Genomic DNA, 24,514 nt, shown 5'->3' with positions numbered 1-24,514 from the left:
GGCACCTTTCTGACTTTTCCTCTTTCAACAAGCCTTTTAAGTTGAGACCTGTCCCAGTCTGCGTCTGTGTTAGAATTGCTTTTAATATGTTTTCTTTATGTTTAATATGTTTTTAACCCTTTTAAAAAATATTTTAAAGCTTTTTTGAAAATGTTTTAAACGTTTTTTGCTTTAATGTATTTTAAGGTCTTTTTATTATGTTCTAAAGTGTTTTTATCGTTTCTGTTTGCTGCCCTGGGCTACTGCTGGGAGGAAGGGCAGGATATAAATCAAATAATAAATAAATAAAGGAAAGGGGCTTCCCTTCTGCCCAGTACCCACCCACCCAATCTCCTCCCCCTTCCCTCCCTGCGCCTCCCCCAGGTCAGTGTTGCACTATGAACTGCGAGACCAGGGTTCGAAACCCCACACAGCCATGAAGCTCACTGGGCGACCTTGGGTAGTCACTGCCTCTCAGCCTCAGAGGAAGTCAATGACAAAAGCACCTCTGAATACCGTTTACCATGATAGCCCTATTCATAGGGTTAACATAAGTCAGTATTGACTTGAAGGCAGTCCATTTCCATTTTCAAACATGATTGCACAGAAATAAATCCGATTGAACTCAAAAAGTATGCAAATAATCAAACCCACCCTCCCTTCTCCTTCCTCCTATCGCCTCCCTCTTCCCTCTTCCCCTTCCTTTGCCTCTCCCTCCCCATCCCCAACCCCTTCCAATCCCCTCCTTCCCCTTCCCCCTGCTCCCCCTCCCCTTCCCCTCCTCATGGTCAGTTTTACCTATCTTAAGCATGATTGCAGGGAAGTAAATACCATTGAACTCTGTAAGCATGCAAATGATCAATCCTGCCCCCCTCCCCCTTCCTTTGCCCCTCCAATACACTTCCCCCTCCCCCTCCTTCTCCCCTATGGTCAGTTTTTCCTATCCTAACCATGATTGCATAGGAGTAAATCCCATTGAACTCAATAAGCATGTAAATGATCAGACCTGCTTTTTTCCCTCCTTCCCCTCTCCTCAACCTTCTTCCTTCGCTCCCCTCTTCCTTCTTCCTCCTCCCCTGCCCACTCCAGCCTTCCCTCCCTCCATCCTCCCCGGTCAGTTTTACCTATCCTAAGCATGATTGCATGGGAGTAAATCGCACTGAATTCAATAAACATGCAAATGATCAAACTCGTCCTGCCTGCTCCCATCCCAGTCCTCCCCTCTGTGTTTCCTCCCCTCATCCCCTAAGGTCAGTTTCACCTATCCTTAGCATGATTGCAGGGAGTAAATCCCACTGAACTCAATAAGCATGCAAATGATCAATCCATTCTCAGCAACCTTGCACAGGATCCCATTTCTTACCTCCCGGATTAAAAAGCAGGAAAATTCACTAATAGGCAAAAAACCTTGCAGTTTAAGAACGTACCTATAGCCCACAGATATTTCTATCAAACTTTAAAAAGCAGGGAAATTGGGCAGCTATAGTGAATGCACCAGCGGAGCAGGAGACCTGACCTCCTTTCTGAGATATTGGACTGCCCTACAAATTTGTCAGAATGCAAACACCATGTGGGCTGGTCTTTCACAGTCCAATCCACTTGCTGTGTAGCTTGCAAGAATTTGGTAACATGTGCCTCTACAGCTGCCCAATTCCCCTGCTTTTTAATGTTTGATAGAAATATCTGTGGGCTATAGGTACGTTCTTAAACCGCAAGGTTTTTTGCCTATAAGTGAATATGACTGCAGTTACAGTTTTTAATGCAATACTGATGTACTGGCCCAGTTTGCACATCTTAGTAAAGTACAGTTAATGGTTTGCCATGAGTGTGGAGATTGTCCTGATTTTGCTTCTCCCCTACCATGAGTAACAAAGGGCTATCCCTGGTTCTGATGTAATGGTAAGCCAGGGATTGTGTTTGTTACTCCTACTCAGGGGAGGAAAGAAGCAGGGCATGTGTGTAATCATAGTAAACCACTGGCTGTGGTTTACTGTAATCTGCAAATGCTGCCATTGTATAGAATTATTGTCAATCTCCTTGGATACACATTATAGTATTGTAAGGCAACTTCTTGCTGTATTAAAATGGTTGAGTAAACTAGGTAAAGCAGGTTGTCACCCTGCTTATAACATGTTATAAGAATCAAAGGGCTCCCAATAACAATGGCAGCCCCAAACTCCTCTCTCTCTCTCTCTCATTTGTTCTGTTGTCATTAGACAAAGACCTGGTTCGCATGTCACAGTAAGAAAACGGTGGCTTACCAGGACTACACAAACATGCTGGCTCCTAGAGAGGAATTTGCTCCTGCTTTGTTCCTCCTTGGTCCTTTAAGCACAGCATAGTGCAGCAGCTAAGCCAAGGCTTAGCGTGGCTTAGTGCATCATCTGAACCTGGCATCATGGTTAAGGTCTCTTCTTAACCGCAATCTGCAGCCAAGGTTTCCCTTATAGTTACAGATTGTGGTTAAGGAGAAGAGACCTTAACCATGATCCTAACTTCACATGACAAACTTTGGCTTAGCTGCTGCACCACACTGTGCTAAAAGGACCAAGGAGGACCAAAGAGAGCGTGAGATCCTCTCCGGAAGCCAGCATGTTCACACGGTCATGGCAAGCCATAGTTTGGTTTTCTGTGACATGCGTATGAGGGCAGTGTTTCCCTTCCCTTGCCAGCCAGTGATGTGGGTCAGGAACAAAAAAAAAGCAGTCTAATGGTGTCAGTCAAGCCATGTGGTAAACTGAACTACGGCAGGTGAGAACTCAGAATCATAGCTCAGTGGCAGAGCACATCATTTGCATGCAAAATATCACAGGTTCAGTCCCTGACATCTCCAGGTTGGGCATGGAAAGATTTCTGTCTGAGACCCTGGAGGGCCACTGCCAGTCAGTGTAAACAATGCTGGGCTAGATATGCTGATGGCCTGACTCGGTATACGGCAGTTTACTTTGTTCCCATAACTCAGCAATGGGCTACCAAGATCAGCAGCAGCTAGCGTATAGCTCCACCCCTTATAGATTCATAACTGTGTTTTCCCTCCTTCTTTTTAAAATTCAGATTTTTTAAAAAATCTATTAAGCTACATCTATTAAGCAAATGTGTCATCTTAAATTTACATCATGTTGGTACAACTGCAGTGGGTTATGTTAATAAGCTTGAAAATCTCATCAATCTAACTTATCTGTTTTGTAGCACTTTATCATATTCTTCACATTAAGAGCAAAATGGAAACCTGCAACTTGCATTGCTGTCTCGACTGTTGCTTTTTTCCAGGAACATTATAACATGCTGAACAAGAAAATCAACCACAAATGGGACTTTGTTATTATGCAGGCCAAGGAGCGGTACAGGTGAGACATTAACAAAACTTTGATTCTAACCAATCTCCCTAAACCTAGAAGTTTTAGCTCGCAGTTGCAATGCAAACTCCTCCTAACCAATTTTTTGAGAAACATCTCTATAAAAAACTTGTTGGTGGAGGACTTAGAACACGTAAATTATTTGCCCAACTTCGGTGCTACGTCCCGAGTAAAGGTATGTTTCAAGGAGGTGCAAATAGCCAAGAAACTGCTTGCTTGCAGAGGCGTCCTGAACTTTAACAACATTGGGGTTCACAGAGTTTTTGATAATGTGGCCCCACCTATGCCTCTGCTTCCTAACAGGAACACCTATTTATCTCCTCCCAAGCCCAAGGTTAAATCTTCACTATGTGTCGTGGCCTTACCTGAGGAGAGGTCTGCATCTGTCCACAATGAGATAGAAGCCCCTATCAACGTGGAGTATGATCAAGTTACAACTCTTGTCCCACATCCTTCAGAACCACTGAATACAGTATTGGCAAATGACTCATTTGTTGTGGAGGAAAATGATCTTTTTGAGTCTTTCGGGGCCCTACCTGTTCAAGCTCAAGAGAATATAATTTCGAGACTGGACTCCCTCAGATCTCGGCTTTTTACTTTATTCCAACCTACCAAAGACTCTAAACTGGTTATCCAGGCGGAAATTAACCCCGTAGATTCCTCTAAGGCCTCCAGTACACAGTTGAATACTTCAGTCCAACTCAGATCTCTCCCAACTTCCATCAGCCATATTGATGACACCCTTGCTTCCCTTGATAACGCGAAGAATTCTACAATCTGACATAGAGTACCCCAGTCCGAGGATTTGCTATACATAGCAAAGGAGGGGACCTATGGGGTGAAGGAGGGAATTCAAGGGGTTGCCATTAATGTTGTTGAAGGCAGAGGGAGATACGAAGTTGGGAGACAGCCATGCTATCATGGGAGGGTAAAGTGTAACCGACAATTGATAACCCCCAAGCTGTCTTCCCGTTCAAACAATCTGGATGCCTTTGGTGACAGTGCCCCTGGGTTAAAACTGCTGCTGGTGAATGCCAGGTCGGTGAATGGAAAATCGATGCTCATTCAGGATTTGATCCTCGATGAGCATGCTGACCTGGCCTGTATCACGGAAACCTGGTTGGATGAACCTGGGGGGATTAATCTCTCCCAGCTTTGTCCTCCCGGTTTCTCAGTTCAACACCAGCCGAGACCTGGGGGACGGGGAGGTGGGGTCACAGTGGTCTATCGTGATACTATCCCCCTGACCAGGTGTCCTCTCCCGCAGTTCTCAGGTTTCGAGTGTGTGTACCTGAAGTTAGGTGGTCTGGACAGAATAGGGATTCTGTTGGTGTACCGTCCACCCCGCTGCTCCACAGTCTCCCTACCTGAGCTAGCCGGGGTAGTCTCGGGGTTGGTATTGGAGTCCCCTCGGCTTGTGGTACTGGTTGACTTCAATATCCACGCTGAGACTGCTCTGTTGGGAGTGGCTCAGGACTTCATGGCCTCCATGACAACCATGGGTCTGTCCCAAGTAGTATCTGGCCCCACTCATATTGCTGGTCACACCCTCGACCTTGTTTTCTGTGTTGGTTGGGATGACGATGATCTGGGTGTGGAAGAACTTACGGTGGTTCCGTTGTCATGGACAGATCACTACCTGGTTGGGTTTAGACTCACTGGGACTCAGAGCCTCTGCAGGGGTGGGGGACCGATTAGAATGGTCCGCCCCAAGAGGCTGATGGATCCGGATGGTTTCCTGATGGCTCTTGGAGATTTCCCTGTTGCCTTGGCAAGCGATCCTGTTGATGCCCTGGTTGATCTTTGGAATAGGGAAATGACCAGGGCGGTGGACACGATCGCTCCCGAGCGTCCCCATGGTTTTCCAAGGAGCTGGTGGTGATGAAACGTGTCAGACGGGGACTAGAGCGACGTTGGCGGAAAACTCGGAGCGAATCTGACCGATCTCGGGCTAGAGCCTATTTGAAGGCCTACTCTGAGGCAGTACAGGCTAAGAAGAAATCTTTCTTCTCGGCCTCCATTGCGTCTGCTGGAAGCCGTCCAGCGGAACTGTTTTGAGTGGTTAGGGGGCTTTTAACTACCAGCCCCCGTGAAGGTAATTCTGACCACTCAGCAGTCCGCTGTCAAGAATTTGCACGGCACTTTGCGGGCAAAGTCGCTCAGATTCGCTGTGATTTGGACGCTAAAATTGATACAATCTCTGAGGATGCAACTTCGACGCCTGTTTGTCCAATTAAAATGGATTCCTTTCAACTTGTTCTACCCGAGGATGTGGACAAGATCCTTTGAGCGGCACGTGCCACTACGTGTGTATTGGATCCTTGCCCTTCCTGGCTCATTAGAAGTACCATAGGGGGACTGGTCGATTAGATCAGGGGAATAGTTAATGCCTCTTTACAACAAGGCAGAATTCCATCATGCTTAAAGGAGGCAGTTATAAGACCACTGCTGAAAAAGCCCTCCCTTGATCCCTCTTTATTGGGTAACTACCGGCCAGTCTCCAATATTCCATTTTTAAGCAAGATAATAGAACGTGTGGTGGTCGCCCAACTCCAGAGATTCTTGGATGACACGGATTATCTAGATCCATTTCAATCTGGTTTCAGACCTGGCTATGGGACAGATACGGCTTTGGTCGCCTTGGTGGATGACCTACGCAGAGAACTGGACGGGGGGAGTGTGTCACTCTGCTGGTTCTACTAGACCTCTCAGCGGCTTTCGATACCATCGATCATGGTATCCTTCTGGGCTGCCTTGCTGAGATGGGACTTGGGGGCACTGTTTTACAGTGGCTCCAATCCTTCCTGGAGGATCGAACCCAGAAGGTGGTACTGGGGGACTCCTGCTCAACCCCTTGGCCATTGACCTATGGGGTCCCTCAGGGTTCTGTTTTGTCCCCCATGTTATTTAACATCTACATGAAACCGCTGGGAGAGGTTGTCCGGGGTTTTGGTGTTCGGTGCCATCAGTATGCTGATGACACTCAACTCTATTTCTCTTTTCCACCTGAAGCCAAGGAAGCCGTACAGACCCTAAACCAGTGCCTGGCATCAGTGATGGACTGGATGAGGGTAAACAAGTTGAGATTAAATCCTGACAAAACAGAGGTACTCCTGGTCAGTCGGAGGGCAGATCAGGGAATAGAGGTTCAACCGATACTGGATGGGGTCGCACTCCCCCTGAAGTCTCAGGTTCGCAGTTTGGGTGTACTCCTGGACTCAGCTTTGAATTTGGAGGCCCAGATTGCTGCAGTATCCAGGAGCACATTTGCCCAATTAAAACTGGTGCGCCAACTGCACCCGTTCCTTGACCTGCCTGATCTGACCAGGGTGATGCATGCCTTGGTTACATCCCATTTAGACTATTGTAACGCACTCTACGTGGGGCTGCCTTTGAAGACTGTTCGGAAACTTAAACTGGTACAAAGAGCTGCAGCCAGAGTACTAACTGGAGCTGGTTACAGGGATCATACAACTCCCCTGTTACAACAGCTCCACTGGCTGCCAATTTGTTTCCGGTCACAATTCAAAGTGCTGGTTTTGACCTACAAAGCCCTATACAGCTCAGGTCCAGACTATTTGACAGATCGTATCTCCCTACATGAACCTGCCCGGGACTTGAGATCTTTAGGTGAGGCCCTTCTTGTGCTCCCTACACCTTCGCAAGCATATTTGACGCGGACACGAGATAGGGCCTTTTCGGTGGTCGCCCCTAGGTTGTGGAACTCCCTCCTGAGTGAGGTACGATCAGCTCCCTCCTTGCCGTCTTTTCGGTGACAAGTAAAGACTGTTTTATTTCAGCGGGCATTTGGGACAGAGAATGATCAGGATTAACGTCTTATCAGCTTGGTGATCATATTATATGGTTTTATTATTTTAAATTGTTCGCTGTTTTAACCTATATCTTGTAGTTTTTAATTTCCCTTATAGTTTAATTCTTTTTTAATAATATATTTGTATGTTTTTAACGATGTTGTTTTTAGTTGTAAGCCGCTCTGAGTCCTATTGGAGAAGGGCGGGGTAAAAATAAAGTTTTATTATTATTATTATTTCTCAACAGTGTTTTTCCTTTCTCCTTTATTTGTGTGATGGGGTGAGAGCAATAAGCAACTGTCAGGTTTTCAGTGGCAGAGTAATTATAACTTGTCTCTTTTTTTCTCTCTCTTAAAAAAAAAAAAGAGCCTTCAAAAACTGACATGGATGCCCGTTACATTTGTGAACCTTTCCCTTTGCTCCTGCACCTATCCGTTACTAAATTAGCTTGCAGTTCTCTGTACAAATAACCACACTGACAGCAGTTTGCATGGTCTGCCTGTTAGGTGTAACTATAGCTTTCTGTCAATGCAGTTTCATTCTTCTCTAATAATGAAGGTGTCTGATTTTGAAGTCTATATTCAGGGAACTCTTTTACTGATTCTCAGTAGCAGTTTTTAGAGCTGATGAGGTGTACTGGAACTGAGGAAGTGCCTGCGTGGTTCATATGCCACCTTAACCAAAACTTCTCTATGTAGTCAAACTTTTCTCAGCCTCAGATTCCTAGCTGCAGTATGATGATATTGATACAGACCTACTGCACAGGTTGTGGTAAGGGTTACTGAATTACAGCATGAGCCTAGCCATGTCTACTCAGAAGTAAGACTTATTGAATTCAATGGGACTTACTCCCAGGTAAGTGGAATTAGGATTACAGCCTCAATGTATGTAAAACTCTTTGAACTCTCTAAAGCAGAGATGGGGAACCTGTGGCCTTCCAGGTGTTGCTGGACTACCATCAGCCCTAGTCAGCACATGGCGAATAGTAAGGGATAATTAGAGTTTTAGTGCAACACCATCTGGAGGAGGGCCACAGTTTCCCTGTACTTAAATGTTGAGTATTATTATTGGGTAAGTAAGGATTTGTAGTATCAGGCTGTTGGCATGTAATAATGCAATCACTTGTATGTAGAATGTCTGGCATAATATAAAGAAGACTAAAGCAGTTTTGCTCCTATCCATCTTTGATCGTGTCCCAAGCCAGAAAACGTAATGTCCTTAGGTGAGGCTACAAAAGGCCGAATCACAGTTTGTACAAAGACTTTGCTGTGACCTGTGTAGTAACTGGGTAAATGGCAGCTAGGATTATGCAAGCCTTTCCTGTGAGACAATTCAGAGGATGGGTTGTGCTCACTCTTAAGACTAATTTGTCACCACATTTGAAACTGAGAAACTGCTTTGTCCCCAGATCAAATTGGGTAGTGCCCATCATAGTTTTAACTTTACCTTTCCCAGAAAGGTCTGCAGGCACTTCACTGCAATTCACTCACTGGGTGCTTGCAACTACTGATTGTGTTTTGAGGGGGTTGGTTAATCTGGTGAAGCCCCCCTTTCTGAAGGGGTTTGAGCTAGAGACCTTCTGGTCCCTTTTATCATTCTATGGATATTTATTTTTTTTATTTCAGTAGCCACTTTGGACGTTGCTTACCATGGAAAAGCGGTGTATGAATGAACAATCATTACAATGTTGATTTTGGAAAGTTTCTGTTCTGTTTTTTGGTTTAATAACTTAAGGGTACTGTCACACATATAAGAGAGGAAGGATGGAAGTGTGGTCCCTGAATCCCAGGAGGAGAATAGTCACAGTAAAGTCTGAGGAAGTGGATCACTCTTGCTCATGGGCATTCTAAATAATTTGAAAATGAAAATTCCTGGTCAGTTGTTATGCTAGTTGACAGGAATTGCTCCCAGAGCTGTGCAAGTAAACTTATGATGGGCAAGGAGCTTTGATGTTTTAAAATGAAGCTATCCTCCTGACTTTGCAGGGCAGGAAAAGAACGAAAGAAGGAAGACCGTTATGCTCTGGACTGTCAGGAGAAAGCCTATTGGCTAGTGCACCGAACACCTGTAAGTGAGGAACAGACATATCTACAAAACAAATGTGTTCACATGATTCTCATTACAGTAATCTATACACTGAATACTGTTGTTTTGTGCATGCTAATCTCTGAGCAGTTAGAGATCTCAAGGGTCTCTGCACATATTTTGGGTCAATGTTTCCTTAGAATGAAAGTCACTGGAGCCTGTGGTGTTTTTGTGATACATGGTTTTATTTAAACATATATGCAGGTTGAGCATATGATAGAAGGTTCACAGCATTTATACTTCTATGGATCTTGCTTCCCCATTAGGTTTCTGGGGGTCCCTCAAAGCCATGGCTTTGAATTTGGTACAGGTAGAAGGACAAGCCAAGTTCAAGACAAGACTGGCTATTCTTTCATATTCACCACCAGCCAGGGGAGAGGGGAAGGATTGCCCCCTTTAGCCCACCTTCTGGAAACAATGGCAATTCATTTCTGTGGCAACCAGTCACCTGTACTCTTTATCTCTCATGCAGAGAGATATTTAACAGAGTTGGCAAGAGCCATCAACTTAACAAATAATTCTACAGAATCCCATCTTACAGAAATAAAACCTCAGGCTTGGAGGGGACCCAAAAAACCACAACCAAACTAATCCCCAATCTTATAACAGTGTATACTATATTTATTCATATTTGAATGAATTTGAAGAGTCTGTCTCTGTCTCTCTCTCTCTCCCCCTCTGTCTCTCCCTCGCTCTCTCCCTCTCCCTCTCACTCACTTGCACATACATATAACGGGCATGTAAAAAGGCAAAAAGTGAGCCTGCAGGAAATGGAGACTTTAATGATTTTGGGTTCATTAAAAGAAATCACATAATTAAGACAAAATGAAGAAAGGCTTTAGTTTTTACAGTAGTTCACTGATGGATGCAAGTAATACAGACATACTGTGTACTTGATCCCTGGAGTCCACACATTATGATGGTTATATAGATTTAAAAATTCTTTATTACAATTATTTGATATTCCATTCTTCAGTCCAAGAACTTCCAGAGTAGCTTACAACAGTCTAAAATAGCAAGTAACAATGCAACCAATAAACATGATTAAAACAAGCTGAGCTGCCAAAAGTCTTAACATAAAAATACAGCACAAAAGACTAAATTATCTCAAAGGGCTAATGAAAAGGTCTTCACCTAGAGCTGCAAGAAGATCAGATTCAGCACTAGGCAAGCCTGCCTGGGGAGAGCATTCCAAGGATAGGTGCCACAGCCAAAGGGCCTCATCACCAGTCACTCCTGCAGAGTCACTGGTGCACAGAACCCACAATCCCTATCCTGGATTGCTCGTCTTAAAGGATGCTGCGGTCAATGGAACCGAAAGCCACCAAGCCTATTAACAGGGCCACACTCCTCCTGTCTTTCTACTAACATAGGCCATCCATCATGGTGACCAAAACGGCTTCATTGCCAAACCCAGGCCTGAAAACAGATAGAAAAGGATCTACGTGGGTCACACAGGAATAGCTGAAGTACGTGTGGGCTGTTCAGTGTGCATGACAGAAGTGGCTGATAGGGAAGGGTAGTGCTGTGAGCCTGGCTTCCTGGCATCACTGCCACATATCAGTGATGAGGTTGGGGTGGCGCAGGAGTACCAGCAAGAGCACTTGATTGGCTCCGCCACTGTTCCCATGGCCATGCAGCACCATAACTATGCTGCCATCCTGCCTGCCCCTTTGTGGTACCTGGTAGCAATGCCAATCCTGCTGCATGGCTGGTTTACTATTTGTAGTCCTAGGGAGAAATGTACTTGCTTTCTCCAGGAACGCTGTATGCTACAGTGAGGGAAGGTACAATGCAGTGCGCCTACATGGATATTACTATATTGACTGCCTCCCCCCCCCCCAAGATGCTGCAATAAGAAAGAAGCTGCCAGTGAGATGGTTCTCTGAAGGTTTACCTAAGCTAGTGTGATGCACTGGGCACTGATGTGTGCCAGATTTAAATCCTTACTCAATGATGAAGCTCTCTGGCTGATCTTGAGCAAGCCATTCTCTTGTCAGCCTAAAAGTCATCACAGGGTTGTTGTAAGTCTAAAATGACACTCTGAGCTCCTTGAGGGAGTGTGTGTGATGCAAATGGAACAAATACATAAATCTGCATTGCCCCTAAACTCTCTAACTCACACCACACACTTCAGGATTTTAAAATGCCCGTCTGCTCAGCATCTTTTTTTGCTCTGCTTTTCACCTAGCTGTCCTAGAAGCAGAGCTCTAGGAGGTTCCTATGGCTTTCCCCTGTGATTCTTTTCTCCCAGAGTCCTCCAAGGCTGATTGCTGATTGCTTTTTCTTCAGAGGCCCACCTCATTCTTACACACAAAAGGCTTATTTTTGGTGTGTGAAAAATTAAGAATGATCTGCCCTCAGAAAAGCCTATTCCCTTATGTTCACTGATCTGGGTTTGCCTTATGATTGTAAAAAAGCCAACATAATGCACTGATTCCTGCAGAGGCATAAAAGGCAGACTCCTCATTTTGCATCGGGAGGGACTGAATGTTCCATTTGCACTGGATGCAGAATTACCTGCCCCCACCTCCCACCCCAAAGAGGGTGATTGGAAGGAGGCTAGGCCATAGTAAACAGATCATACAGAGACAGAGCAGTCAGCCTCCACTGTGGGTGGGTCCTTTAGGCTTCCAGCAGACTTGAGAACATTTTAGTTCTTTCTCACAGCTCATGAGTTTTACTCTTGCAGTAGGCAGTTTGGGAATCACTGTAGGAAGGAATGACTCTTCTGACAGATATATAAGGATGTCCAGATATCCTGCTTCCTACAGGTGGGACAAACTTAAACAGGAAGTAGCTGGAGTTTGAGACCCTGTCTTCTGAGGACTGTGCATGCTGTAAACATCTATCTTGTGCTTATTTGGTTCCTTGAACTCAGCTACTGTAGCTTGAACTGAGTGATTCATGTTTCTGCAGGATTGCAGATGTAATCCCATTCACCACCAACAGCAGGAAGCACAGGGGCAAATATGATGCACAAATCCATAGCATCGCTGCCTCCTCACTATTTGACCTTTCCACATTGATCTTCCATGCTCTTAAGGGTGCTTTTCGTAAATCTTTCATGCTGCAAAAAGATTCCAAGCTGAGGATGCAGCACCAAGCTTCTCTTATTTTGGAGGCGCTTCTGACAGATGCTCGTGGGGTGTTTCGTGAACAGTACCACACTGATCACAGCATGCCGTACGGCTCTGACACATGCCAAGAAGCTACATTCCCTAATCCCAAATCATAATCAAAGATCCACTTTTAATTGTGCATACTGTGTAAGCGGCCAACTGAGAGCGCAGCAGTTAACAGACAGAAGGTATAAGCCTCTGGCAAATGTCAGACTGTAATTGGAACTTAGCTTGGGGGGAAAAACTACCATCTGTAGAAAAGGCCTATATGCCACAGCAGCCCCTTTGCTCCCAGTTCATCTTCCCCGCTGAATGCCCTTTGATCACACCAGAGCTGAATTTGGATCTTTCTCTTTCTTGAGCTGTTTCCCCTCTTTTCACCCTTTTAAGATAGCACTGGCTGGGGTTTAATTATTGATAACCAAACTTCAGCAGACTTCAGATAGCTGATCAAAAAAACTAAGCAGTGCTCAAAGCAGATGTGATAATGGTATCAATCTACTTGCCATGTCAAGTCATTCGTTCCTTCCCTGGGTAAGATTTTCTCTGGGTTGTCTAAGTTCCCATGCCATTTTTTTTTTCTAAAAATGCACTTAAAAACATACAGAATATGCTCTTATCATTAGGTTTGCCAGGTGTGATGAAAGATAAGACTAATGTACCTTTAATGGGTATGTTGAAAAGTATATTTTGCATAGTGCTGTTTTTCTCACCTGGGCAATACTATGGACATGGTTAAACTAAGAACATAAGAAGAGCTTGCTGGTGGATCAGGCCAGTGGCCCATCTAGTCCAGTATCCTGTTCTCACAGTGGCCAACCAGATGCCTATGGGAATCCTGAAAGCCAGACCTGAGTGCAACAGCACTCTCACCACTTGTGATTCACAGCAATTGGCATTCGGAGACATACTGCCTCCAACAGTGGAGGTAAGAAAATAGGCATTATGACTTGTAGTCACTGATAGCCATATTCTGCATGAATTTTTCTAATCCTCTTTTGAAGCTGTCCAAGTTAGAGACCTTCACTATTTCTTGTGAGAGTAAATTCCATAGTTTACTTATTCACACAGGACATAGTTTCTTTTGTTTGTCCTGAATTTTCCAACATTCAGAAATGTTTGAGGGGGACATGTCCTTTGATAGTCCCCCTCCTATGTTAGTGGACTCCTGGTTGTGGGCTTCTCTGATGGTAACTGTGAACCACCATTATTTATACATATATTTATTTAATGAAAGCATTTACCTCTGGAGGAAGCTACTTCTGGAGAGAGGTATTTACAATAGTGGGAGAAATAACACAACAGACAATTATTTGTGATGCAAGAATAGTTTTATTATCAATTTTTAAAGAGCAAGCTAAAGACTTATCTCACAAGGACCTTGTAGTTTACCTAATGACAGCTGGAAGGATAGTTATGGCAAAACACTTGAAGAGCCCTGGCCATACAAATGATCAAGGAATGGATTCATTTTTTTTTTTTTGTACTGCCTTCAAGTCAATTCCGACTTATGGCGATCCTACGAATAGGGTTTTCATGAGGCTGAGAGGCAGTGACTGGCCCAAGGTCACTCAGTGAGCTTCATGGCTGTATGGGGATTCAAACCCTGGTCTCCCAGGTCATAGCCCAACACCTTACCACTACACCACACTGGCTGTGAATGGATCCATAGATCATGGCAAATTGCTTTCATGGAAAAGATAACAGCTCAACTGAAAGTGCAAAGAGGACAGAAAAAAGAGGATAAGTTTCAGGAACAATGGTTCTGTTTTATCATCTCTGCAAAAAATCAGCACTTTGGTCTGACACATGGGATTTCATGGAGAGGATTTGTGGGATAAGGACTTGTAGACAAAATACAATTTCTAAATACATTTTGGAGATTAATCACTGAAGGCTCTGGAAAGGGAGAGAGGAGGGTAATGTATTGGTTATATGATGTTATATTGTTACTTTACTCTTGAAAAAATACAAATAAAAGCTTTTAAAAAGAAAGAAAAATTATCCCATTCTTCAGCTGAAAAGATTCCCAGGGCAGCTTACATAAGGACAACATTTCCCACAGTGCACCTGAAGTTATCACTACAGGCCATTGTGGTTGGGAGGCATTTAAATTCCATACAATGTTCTGGAGTGACACTACATTGGGAGATTCAAAATGGTACCTTGACGATGCATTGGGAGATTCAAAATGGTGTCTTGAAGCACTGCCAGCTGCCCAGTGGTGCTGGGTATTAATGCTGGGTGGGTATTAATGCTCGGCCTAGCCATGGCTGTGTATAATCTATAAAGTTAAGGTGTAATCAAACATGATATGATTCTAAAATATAGAAATGAATAGTGGAAAAAACAGTCTTGGCTAATATCCAACATAAGACACAATAATGCCCAATTGCACAATAATAATAATGCACAATAATGCACAACAAATCTCAAATGCTATGCCAAATATGCCAAACTCATTTCGACTTGATTTAAGTCTTCATCAGTGGCATCTAACTTCCTCTTAGGACAGGAAGCATATGCTGTATAAGAGTGAATATAAGAGTTGGAAGTTATTACAATTGGAGGCTTATATCATGCTGCTCCGAATAGATGCCACTGATGAAGACTTGAATCAAATTGAAACGTGTTTGGCATATTTTGGCATATTTGGCATAGTATTTGAGATTTGTTGTGCATTTTACCTTTGCATTTTATATTTCTGTATTTGTACATCTCTGCATTTTATTGCTGTGTTGCCGTTGGGAGTGTATGTATATTTTGTCTATAGAACTAACAATTCATATCACACCCTGTGTAGTAAAGTGCATGTGCATTTGAAATTGGGCATTATTGTGTCTTTCTGTTGGCTATTAGCCAAGACTATTTTTCCTACTATTCATTTCTATATTTTAGAATCATATCATGTCTGATTAGACCTTGACTTTATTTGGTTTTCTTTGTTTGGTCTTTGGTCAAGGATTACTTTCTCCACGTCATGTTTTTGTGTATAGTCTATACCAGCCTTTGCCTTGGTGCCCCTGCATGATTTTGACTACAGCTCCCATTAGCTCCAACTAACATGGCTGTGTTGGCTGGGACTGATGGGAGTTCCAGAAACATCTGGAGAGCACCAGGTTAGTGAAGGCTGCTCTACACTAAAAATGACAAGATTTTCCACCAAGATTTCTGTGGTCTGTAGAAATGTTTGCAAAATAATCAAATGTGTATATATTTGCCTATCGTTGCTTATTTTTACACATTGAATTAGCAGTTGAAGAATACTGAGTTTAGTCTGTTCTTTATCTCTAGGGATTTCACCAGACATTGCCCACACATTTCAAAGCATGCCTTTACAGCCATAAGGTCTAGAAACCTGAAGTTTGATAATGGAAATTGAGATCCTGAAGATGTTGAATTCTGCATGCAATGTAAAAATTGTTTTTCCTCTGCTTATGCAGAATACACACAGCCCCAAATATGGTGTGTTAATATTTCTGCAACAAACAACTTGAATAAAACTCTTGTGTAGTTTAGTCTTAGATCTGATAGACAAACTGGTGGAGCTAGTGTATTAAGAGGAATATAAAGGTCAAATTGTTTTAGAATTAATTTGTCTTACAACAGCCAGCTAAATCACTGATATTACTCTACCCAAAATTGTAAACAATCTGAATTTAAAATACATTTTAAAACATATTTTTAAATAGCACATATATGTAATTGTGTATTGTTTTGTTTCTGACTATAACAGCCAGGGATGCAAAACACACTTGAGTATGGCTTAGACAGAGTGATGGATCCTTGTGAAAATAAGGTAAACTTGGTAAGTTTGCATTCCACAGTATTACTTTGATTGTATTTTTATTTATGATGAAGCTTTCTAAATTTACATTGCAATGACAAAAACAAGCCCCAACCAAGCCAAGATTGGCTAACAAGGACCAAAAGTCCAACAGTCAGTGGTGGAAATGGGCAGAAATAGAGAGGTGTGTGGTATAGTATAAAAAAATGATAGTCACAGAAAGCATTTGATCCACATTGATCACTCAGGTTAGAGTACCATCAAAAAGTATGGGAATTCTAATCCGTTTCTGACACTGAATGTTTTCTTCATTATCCTGGTGTTTTCTTCTTCTGAATAGGAATACAAATATGACTAACGGCTTAATAAGAATACAAGTAGTAATGTAAATATTTTTGCTGGGGGCTTTCTTAGCTTACTTCTTCCCTTGGCAGTAAATCTTTAACTTCAAGGGCATATTAGACAAGATAAGGAAGATTTGTGACTGGATCCTCGTATGTTTTTGATTTTTGCTATAGGAACTGCCGGGGAAGGTGCTTGGTCCAGATTGGGGCCATGGTACTGAAGGGTTAACCCTGTGCCGCCACGTGCCATTTTCCAGATGAAATTGGCTACCCTCACAGCTACTATTTGCTGTGTTAGGGAAAATTCATGTGTTGGAATTTTTTCTAAGAAGGCAAATAACAGGTTAAAATGGGGGAGGCAAATTTCATCAGGAAACCCAGGGGTAGGGAAAAAGTTAATCCCCACCCCGCCACTGCCATGGTCCTGATCCGAATCGCACCCCCTCCCACAGCCAAAATGTGAAGAGATGGGAGATAGTATTATGAAACTCTGTCAACATGTAACTTGACCATCAGACGGGCTAGAATTTTCATGTTCAGAACCGCCATTGCCATGTCATAGAAAAGGTTTCTGGCTTTCCTTTCTTCCTGTCATGCTAGAATTCTCTGTGTTGGAGTGTTTTTTTATGGGGAGCATCCCATCATGTAATGAGTTCATTGGGAGAAGCTGTGGCAGCAATAGATTTTAAAGAGGTTTAAGCCGCATGAGTTGTGATCTGAAGCTGTGCACTCCATGCATACTGGCTCACTGCATCAGTGAGAACTAGGTCCTTATAAGATCAGATTTAATTTTAGTCTTTAATTTCATTGCCTTTGAATGAAAATGATGCTTTAGTTTAATTTTGTGTAGGACGGGCTGAGAGTACATTCCAGTCATGTAATGTAGCTCTGCTCCTCACAGAGAATGAAGGGGATAGGAGAGACTGCAAACCCAGCAGCTCAAATAACCTTTTATTTATAGGCCAATAGGACCCCCTGCTGAGGGTGACGCTTGGATGTTGCTGGGTGTGTATATAAAGTTCACGCTCCCCTTATAGCAGTTGTTTTCATAAAACCCTATACAGTGCTAACAAACATTTCATTTTCGTAAGGGCTCCCAACTGTCAGAGGCAGGTAATTGCTGTGGCTGAGAGGGCTTGGTTGCCATGGAGACTGAAAAGGAGAGCTGGATGCTAGGGTTGAGGATCTACCTTTTCCCTTTAAGAGGAGGTGGTTGACATGGCTTCCTTGAAAGGAGAACAAGAGCCTGTCAGCCCGTGGGGAACCAAACACAGACTGGGGGGAAAAGATTATCAAGCCAAGCTGCGTCATGGGTATATTTACAGTCCTATAGAGAGGACGTTTAAATGCTAGAGAAAGCTACTATTCGTGCGCGCTCTTAACACATTAAAAACTGGCTGCGTTCAATCCTTTCCCCACTTCTGCCTAATAAGACTTTCATCCTTTTAAAATCATTTGCCCCTCCCTCCCCCAAGTAAGTGAACACTCTCTTTCCCTTGAGCCTCAGAAGCTCTTTTTCTGATTGGGAAGGGGGTGAGGTCTGGATGAAATGAATTTCACTATGTGAGAAGAAGCTGCAAGAGTGAGATTATAAAGAGACCAAAGCCCTATTAGTTGCTGAGAATTTGAGAGGCAGGAGGAGCCTGGGGAAGAAGAGCTGCTCTTCCCCCCTACCCTCCCCACTCACCTGGGGAGCAGAGCAGATGATAGGGCTACTAGAGGAAAACTGAGTTCCTCCAGCAATAGCAGATAGATGTTTGAATGCTGGGGAAACAAAATTCCACAGCAATTGACAGACTAGCACAGGGGTGAGGAACTTGTGGCTGTCCAGATGCCAATTCCCATCAGCCACAGCCAGCATGACCAATGATCAGAGGTGAGAGGAGTCGGAGTCCAACAATATCTTGAGGGACACAGGTTCCCCTTTCCTAGAGTAGCAGAAAGAAAGATGTCTGAATTCTTCTCTAGTTGGATGCACTGGTGGAGTGGAAGCATTTGTATCACACACAACAGTTGGGTTAGGAATGCATATCTGGAAAGAGACAATATATGCAAGGGTGGGTGAAGACGGTGAAATGCGTTGACATTTCTTGGCCTGATTTCCCTTAAATAAACATCCCTGCGAAAATACAGATAGGAACTCTCATCGCAACTGATATCAAAATAGAGAAGTGAAGGTCTGATAGGAAGAGTGGTTTTCAACTAAATAATTGTGTTGAGGATTCCGCTTGTGCAGTGGGACTTCCTCCTCTTCCCCCGACCCAGTGCATCCTGTGTCATCCTCAAATCTACTCCAGAGGGTTGGGAGAACCCCCATAACAGATTTAGGGGAGGTGCAGGGGGAGAAGAGAGGGAGAACATTCTGTTGCAGGAGAAATCCTTGCGCAGATAGAATGTTTCCCTTAGTGCAACACTGAATATAGCCCAAAGTGACTGAGGATATTTTTTTTAACACAAAAAGTGGTGGGACTTTATGGGCCATGTAGACTGCACTTTACTCTCAGCCACAGACATGTCCCATCAGGGGCAGGGCTGTATGTGGATATGACTGCTACTGCAGGTTAAGATACCTTATTTGTGTTTTATTTGTTTGTGGGAGTGGAATTGGTAACATTATTGGGCTACATCTGTCTCCCTGCAAATAAGAATTATTTTGTAATTAGTTCACCAAAAGAACCTGTTCTTTCCATATGCCTTTGTACGATTAATTTGTGGTCCAATCTGGGGGCCCCCTCCAAAAAGCTGGAGGCCATTATCTAGGTAGTGTTTATGGTGTTATATATTTCAGGTTGTTGTTCTTTGTGGTTATGTGTAGTTATATCCTATACTTGGAGTATTTTATGACTTGCTTCACACATTACATTAAATTATAGTTAAAAACAAACTATAGTCTAATGTGAATGAGCAGTGTGCCAGTGCACATTGCTAAAAAGTTTTCGCTCTGCTCCTTCCCCACTCCTGCTGTTGCCACACGGACTAGGAAATAAGCCAGAGTCCGGCTTGTCAATGACATCTGAACCCAGGCTCATGATTTGATTGTCTCTAAACAAATCGCAAGCAGTAAGTTTGTTCTTGGTTCACTGCTCCTGGTTTGTTTGGGGGAAACAACCCATGAGCACAGTTTCAGATATAACAACAAGTCAGATTCTGACTTGTTTCCTGATGGCATAGCAGCATTAGGAGCACTAGAGGAGTGGAATGAGAACTTTTCAGCAGCGCATACTGGAATGCTGCTCATCTGCATTAAACTATAGTTTGTTTTTAACCATGTTTTAATGTGTTGTGCAAATCAGGCCTATGTTTTGTATTTAGTGCAAACCTCTTTGAAGTCCAGACTGAGGGGAAACACCATGATATACATTTTAGAAGTAGATAACAGAGCACATCAGGAGCACTTTTGTATGGAGTCCCTTATCCCGGGCCCTATGGACTTGTTGGTGATCCAAAGTCAAAGCATACATCCTGTGATCGATGTCAGATGAGAAGATTCTGTTGAATTTAGAGAGACACTTTTGTGAACTATTGTACTGATGGGTGAAAAGCTGCAAATAGCTTCTGAACTGATTGGGAGTTTTACTACTGTTCTCAGTGAATTCTAGGAGGTGTAGGTGTACAGCTGAATCCATGACTAATGGAATATGAGGTGACAACACTAAATCAATAGTTCATTGCATTTAGACAACAAATTATACAAAGAAAATGAATGAATAGCAAATAATGTGATAAAAAAGAAAAAATGGATGGACAAATTAAAACAGTTAATTTAATTTAATTAATCTATTTAATTAAGAGTTTTGCTGCTCTGTTAAATAGTTGATTAACAATTTCCCTCTTATCTTTCTTTTCTCTTTCCAGTTTATTTTTTTCTGGATGTGTGTATGGCCTGCCTATCTGTGAAGTCCTTGGTTGACTGATCTGTAGAAGACTAAAGGACTATTACCTCCATATGAGTCATATTCTATTGTTTCATTGCTGTTCTCCTTATACAGTTGTACTGTATATTTGAGAAACACCATCCTTAAAATTGATATTAATGGGAATGAGGGATGGATGTAATTAAATTCAGCAACTTTTTTGACATAATGAAAAACATTTACTTTCTGTGGATTAGCCACATGGTTCAGTTGGTGGTTGTTGGGGACTCTGATGGCATTTGATTGTGACCTTGGAATCTCAGCTAATGAACTGCCCTAAAATGCTTAAAGGTTTCCATTTTAGAGTTAGTTACTTGCTGGAGATTCACACACACAAAACAGCCAGGTATAGTGCCCACCTCAGTGAGTCTTGGATGCATCCTTCCTATTCCTGAATATCAGTTAATAGATGCCTCATGTGCTTCATTTGGGGACAATTCTGCCCATCCCAACTGCCCAGCCTAAGGACTCCATTGCAGAAGCAATGGGCAAACTACATTGAAAGGTTAACCACCTGCTGGACTTGGCATTCAACTTGGGGGCACATCTTTATGTGGCTTTCAGATCAACACCCACATGGGCAGAGTCCCTCCTTGCATTGCACAATTATTTGCATGAAAGTCAAGTATAAGGACTTGTGAAGAAGACCTCATATTTATTAATTTTTTTGATATAGTTCATTATTGTTTCCTTACTGTTAGACACGTTAGACTTTTAAAAAATTCACAGTCTAGATAAAGATAAAGAAGTCAATGATACAGCAGCATGAAACAATATATAGGCACTGTATAGGTCTTATGATGTTATGTCTCATTTGGTTCTTTTTAATCTTGTTTGGACAATAAATTCAAGGTGTAATAAGCCAGGATATGCATGAGCTCTGTGCATCTGCACATAGTTCTCTTGCTCCCGCTTCGCTCCTCCTGTTGCTAAAGAAATCAAGAACCTGAAGTTAACTACGGCTTCCTGTTACATCTGAACTGGAAAACTGTAGCTAATGATTTCTTAACAAGCCAGGGGATCACTTTCAAATCCTGGCAAGTTTGGAAGCACCTAACTGCAGTTGCTGGTTTGGATGTAGTGGGAAGCTAGGGTTAATTTTGGCTTCCTGGTTTTTCGGCACCTTGTGAGAAGGGAGCCAAGAAGTTGCATGCAGAGTGCACAGGGCTTGATCATGTCCACTGATTGTCCAAAAACAGCCATTGTGTTGATAGATTCTTGCATTCTGTGGCATTTGGTAAGTGGTGGCCTCTTGTGTGTTGGATTCAAGGGCTAGTTACATGTTTATAACTAATGTTACAAACTAATGTTTGTAACAGTACAGTAGGGCTCCACTCATACGGTGGGTTATGTTCCAGACCCCCGCCTAAAAGTGGAACTCCTTCAATAAAATGGCACCCGACGCCTGAAAAATGCCATAAAAGCGGAACAAGTGCCATATGAGTGGGGCCTTACTCTTTTAGCCGCTGTATTAGCAGGCTGCTGAAAAGCGGGGCCCTACTGTACCTCAGTGCTTGCTGCTATGTAAAAAGCAAAAACACTTTGGGAGAGAGGATGAATGCTTAAAACTTTCCCTTCTAGCTGCTTTCTGTAAAAATCACCCATCATAAAATGTAAATATGCATTTGAAATCCTGCAGGAGGGGTAGAAATTGGTACGGGGTGTGTGTTAAGCTGAAAATTGGCTGACAAGAAAAGGGTTATATAGCCCCTTCCCCTTCACTGCTTGTCTGCTTAAAATCTTCCCCTCTCCTGAAATGGCAAATAAAGAAAGAAAAAAAGCTGGTACCTTATTACATAAATTTGCATATAATAATTAGTTAGCCCCTCACACATAGCAGGTTTGAAGTACATGAACTGAGTGGATACTTGAATGTCATAGAAGAAAAAGGGCCTCCACAAAACTTAGAGGCCTTCCTGAGAGCCTGTGCTTGGCATGCCTTTCTTCTGTTTCCATCAGCCTATTCCAAACAAAGTCACGGCATGATACTTCAAAGGGAGCTGCAGGAACAAACAGCCTGCAGTTAATTTCTAGCTTTCAGTTGCTTGCTGGCTGTTGGATGACATGTAACATCATCTGAGCTATTTAAATCACAGCATAAGCACAGCAGATATTGTTTCTGAGGCTTTTAATTGCAATGTTTATGTTTTGCAATATGTCGGTTCCTGTCGCCTTTAACTAGCACTGAATGATCTAATCTCTGTCTCCTAAATGAATCTATATTAGCTCTATTAGAATAACCCTGTAATTAAATGCACACACATATGTGGGCTGAGAAGGAGGAGGCAATACTATCTGCTAAATAAGTCTTAACAAAATCATATGGCGGGTGGAAACTCTTCACATCAATGTGTTCTTTGTTAAATGAGCTGGGTAGATGCTAGTCTGAATTTAGTTTTAATTGTTAAGGGGGGTTAAGTAGAGATTAATGCTCTGTTTGTTCAGATGCAGCTTTTTTGAACACATTGCTCAAAGAATATTTATTTAGCTATTGTGTTACTTTCTTTTACAGAAAAAAACAATGGATGTTTACAGGAGAGAGGTAACTTCTTTTTCACATATTAATCAGTGTTTGCTGTTGGCATTAATAATGATAAACATCTAGTCCTGGTAAAAACATCATTTTCCTTGATACATAATCTACAAGTCTTGCTGTTAAGAGACCAGAGACTGCTCTGAGGCAATCCATATAGGTTTGTTGTTATGTCGAAGATCACTTGGGGGCAATTTCCTTTTTTAAATATTCACAAGTGAAACTAGACTAGCCAGATTTCATTCCCAGGCCCACCTCAATGATCAATGATCAATGATCAATGAGTTAGCTTAACTTCTGTCCCTGGAAAACTGGTAGAAAGTATTATTAAAGCTAGATTAACTAAGCACATAGAAGAACAAGCCTTGCTGAAGCAGAGCCAGCATGGCTTCTGCAAGGGAAAGTCCTGTCTCAGTAACCTATTAGAATTCTTTGAGAGTGTCAACAAGCATATAGATAGAGGTGATCCAGTGGACATAGTGTACTTAGACTTTCAAAAAGCGTTTGACAAGGTACCTCACCAAAGGCTTCTGAGGAAGCTTAGCAGTCATGGAATAAGAGGAGAGGTCCTCTTGTGGATAAGAAATTGGTTAAGAAGCAGAAAGCAGAGAGTAGGAATAAACGGACAGTTCTCCCAATGGAGGGCTGTAGAAAGTGGAGTCCCTCAAGGATCGGTATTGGGACCTGTACTTTTCAACTTGTTCATTAATGACCTAGAATTAGGAGTGAGCAGTGAAGTGGCCAAGTTTGCTGATGACACTAAATTGTTCAGGGTTGTTAAAACAAAAAGGGATTGCGAAGAGCTACAAAAAGACCTCTCCAAACTGAGTGAATGGGCAGAAAAATGGCAAATGCAATTCAATATAAACAAGTGTAAAATTATGCATATTGGAGCAAAAAATCTGAATTTCACATATACGCTCATTGGGGTCTGAACTGGCGGTGACCGACCAGGAGAGAGACCTTGGGGTTGTAGTGGACAGCACGATGAAAATGTCGACCCAGTGTGCGGCAGCTGTGAAAAAGGCAAATTCCATGCTAGGGATAATTAGGAAAGGTATTGAAAATAAAACAGCCGATATCATAATGCCATTGTATAAATCTATGGTGCGGCCGCATTTGGAATACTGTGTACAGTTCTGGTCGCCTCATCTCAAAAAGGATATTCTAGAGTTGGAAAAGGTTCAGAAGAGGGCAACCAGAATGATCAAGGGGATGGAGCGACTCCCTTACGAGGAAAGGTTGCAGCATTTGGGGCTTTTTAGTTTAGAGAAAAGGCGGGTCAGAGGAGACATCATAGAAGTGTATAAAATTATGCATGGCATTGAGAAAGTGGATAGAGAAAAGTTCTTCCCCCTCTCTCATAATACTAGAACTCGTGGACATTCAAAGAAGCTGAATGTTGGAAGATTCAGGACAGACAAAAGGAAGTACTTCTTTACTCAGCGCATAGTTAAACTATGGAATTTGCTCCCACAAGATGCAGTAATGGCCACCAGCTTGGATGGCTTTAAAAGAAGATTAGACAAATTCATGGAGGACAGGGCTATCAATGGCTACTAGCCATGATGGCTGTGCTCTG

At 42.7% G+C, this 24,514-nt stretch overlaps 1 protein-coding gene across 4 annotated transcripts in view; it reads left to right on the top strand.

Annotated features, from left to right (window-relative positions):
- Nucleotides 1-24,514, top strand: part of RGS9 (regulator of G protein signaling 9) — a 104,324-nt gene that overhangs the window by 39,588 nt on the left and 40,222 nt on the right. For 2 of the 4 annotated variants that reach the window (XM_061615599.1, XM_061615597.1), the window contains exons 7-10: nt 3,250-3,326; nt 9,133-9,214; nt 16,091-16,153; nt 22,912-22,941. In XM_061615599.1, the coding sequence (XP_061471583.1) occupies nt 3,250-3,326; nt 9,133-9,214; nt 16,091-16,153; nt 22,912-22,941 (252 nt within the window). Of the gene's footprint in view, nt 1-3,249; nt 3,327-9,132; nt 9,215-16,090; nt 16,163-22,911; nt 22,942-24,514 lie in introns of all 4 variants that reach the window. The other 2 variants (XM_061615601.1, XM_061615598.1) reach the window with 1 other exon arrangement.

Source organism: Rhineura floridana, chromosome 3, assembly GCF_030035675.1.
Source record: "Rhineura floridana isolate rRhiFlo1 chromosome 3, rRhiFlo1.hap2, whole genome shotgun sequence".
Lineage (NCBI taxonomy): Eukaryota > Metazoa > Chordata > Lepidosauria > Squamata > Rhineuridae > Rhineura > Rhineura floridana.
This window is presented reverse-complemented; position numbering and strand designations above follow the sequence as displayed.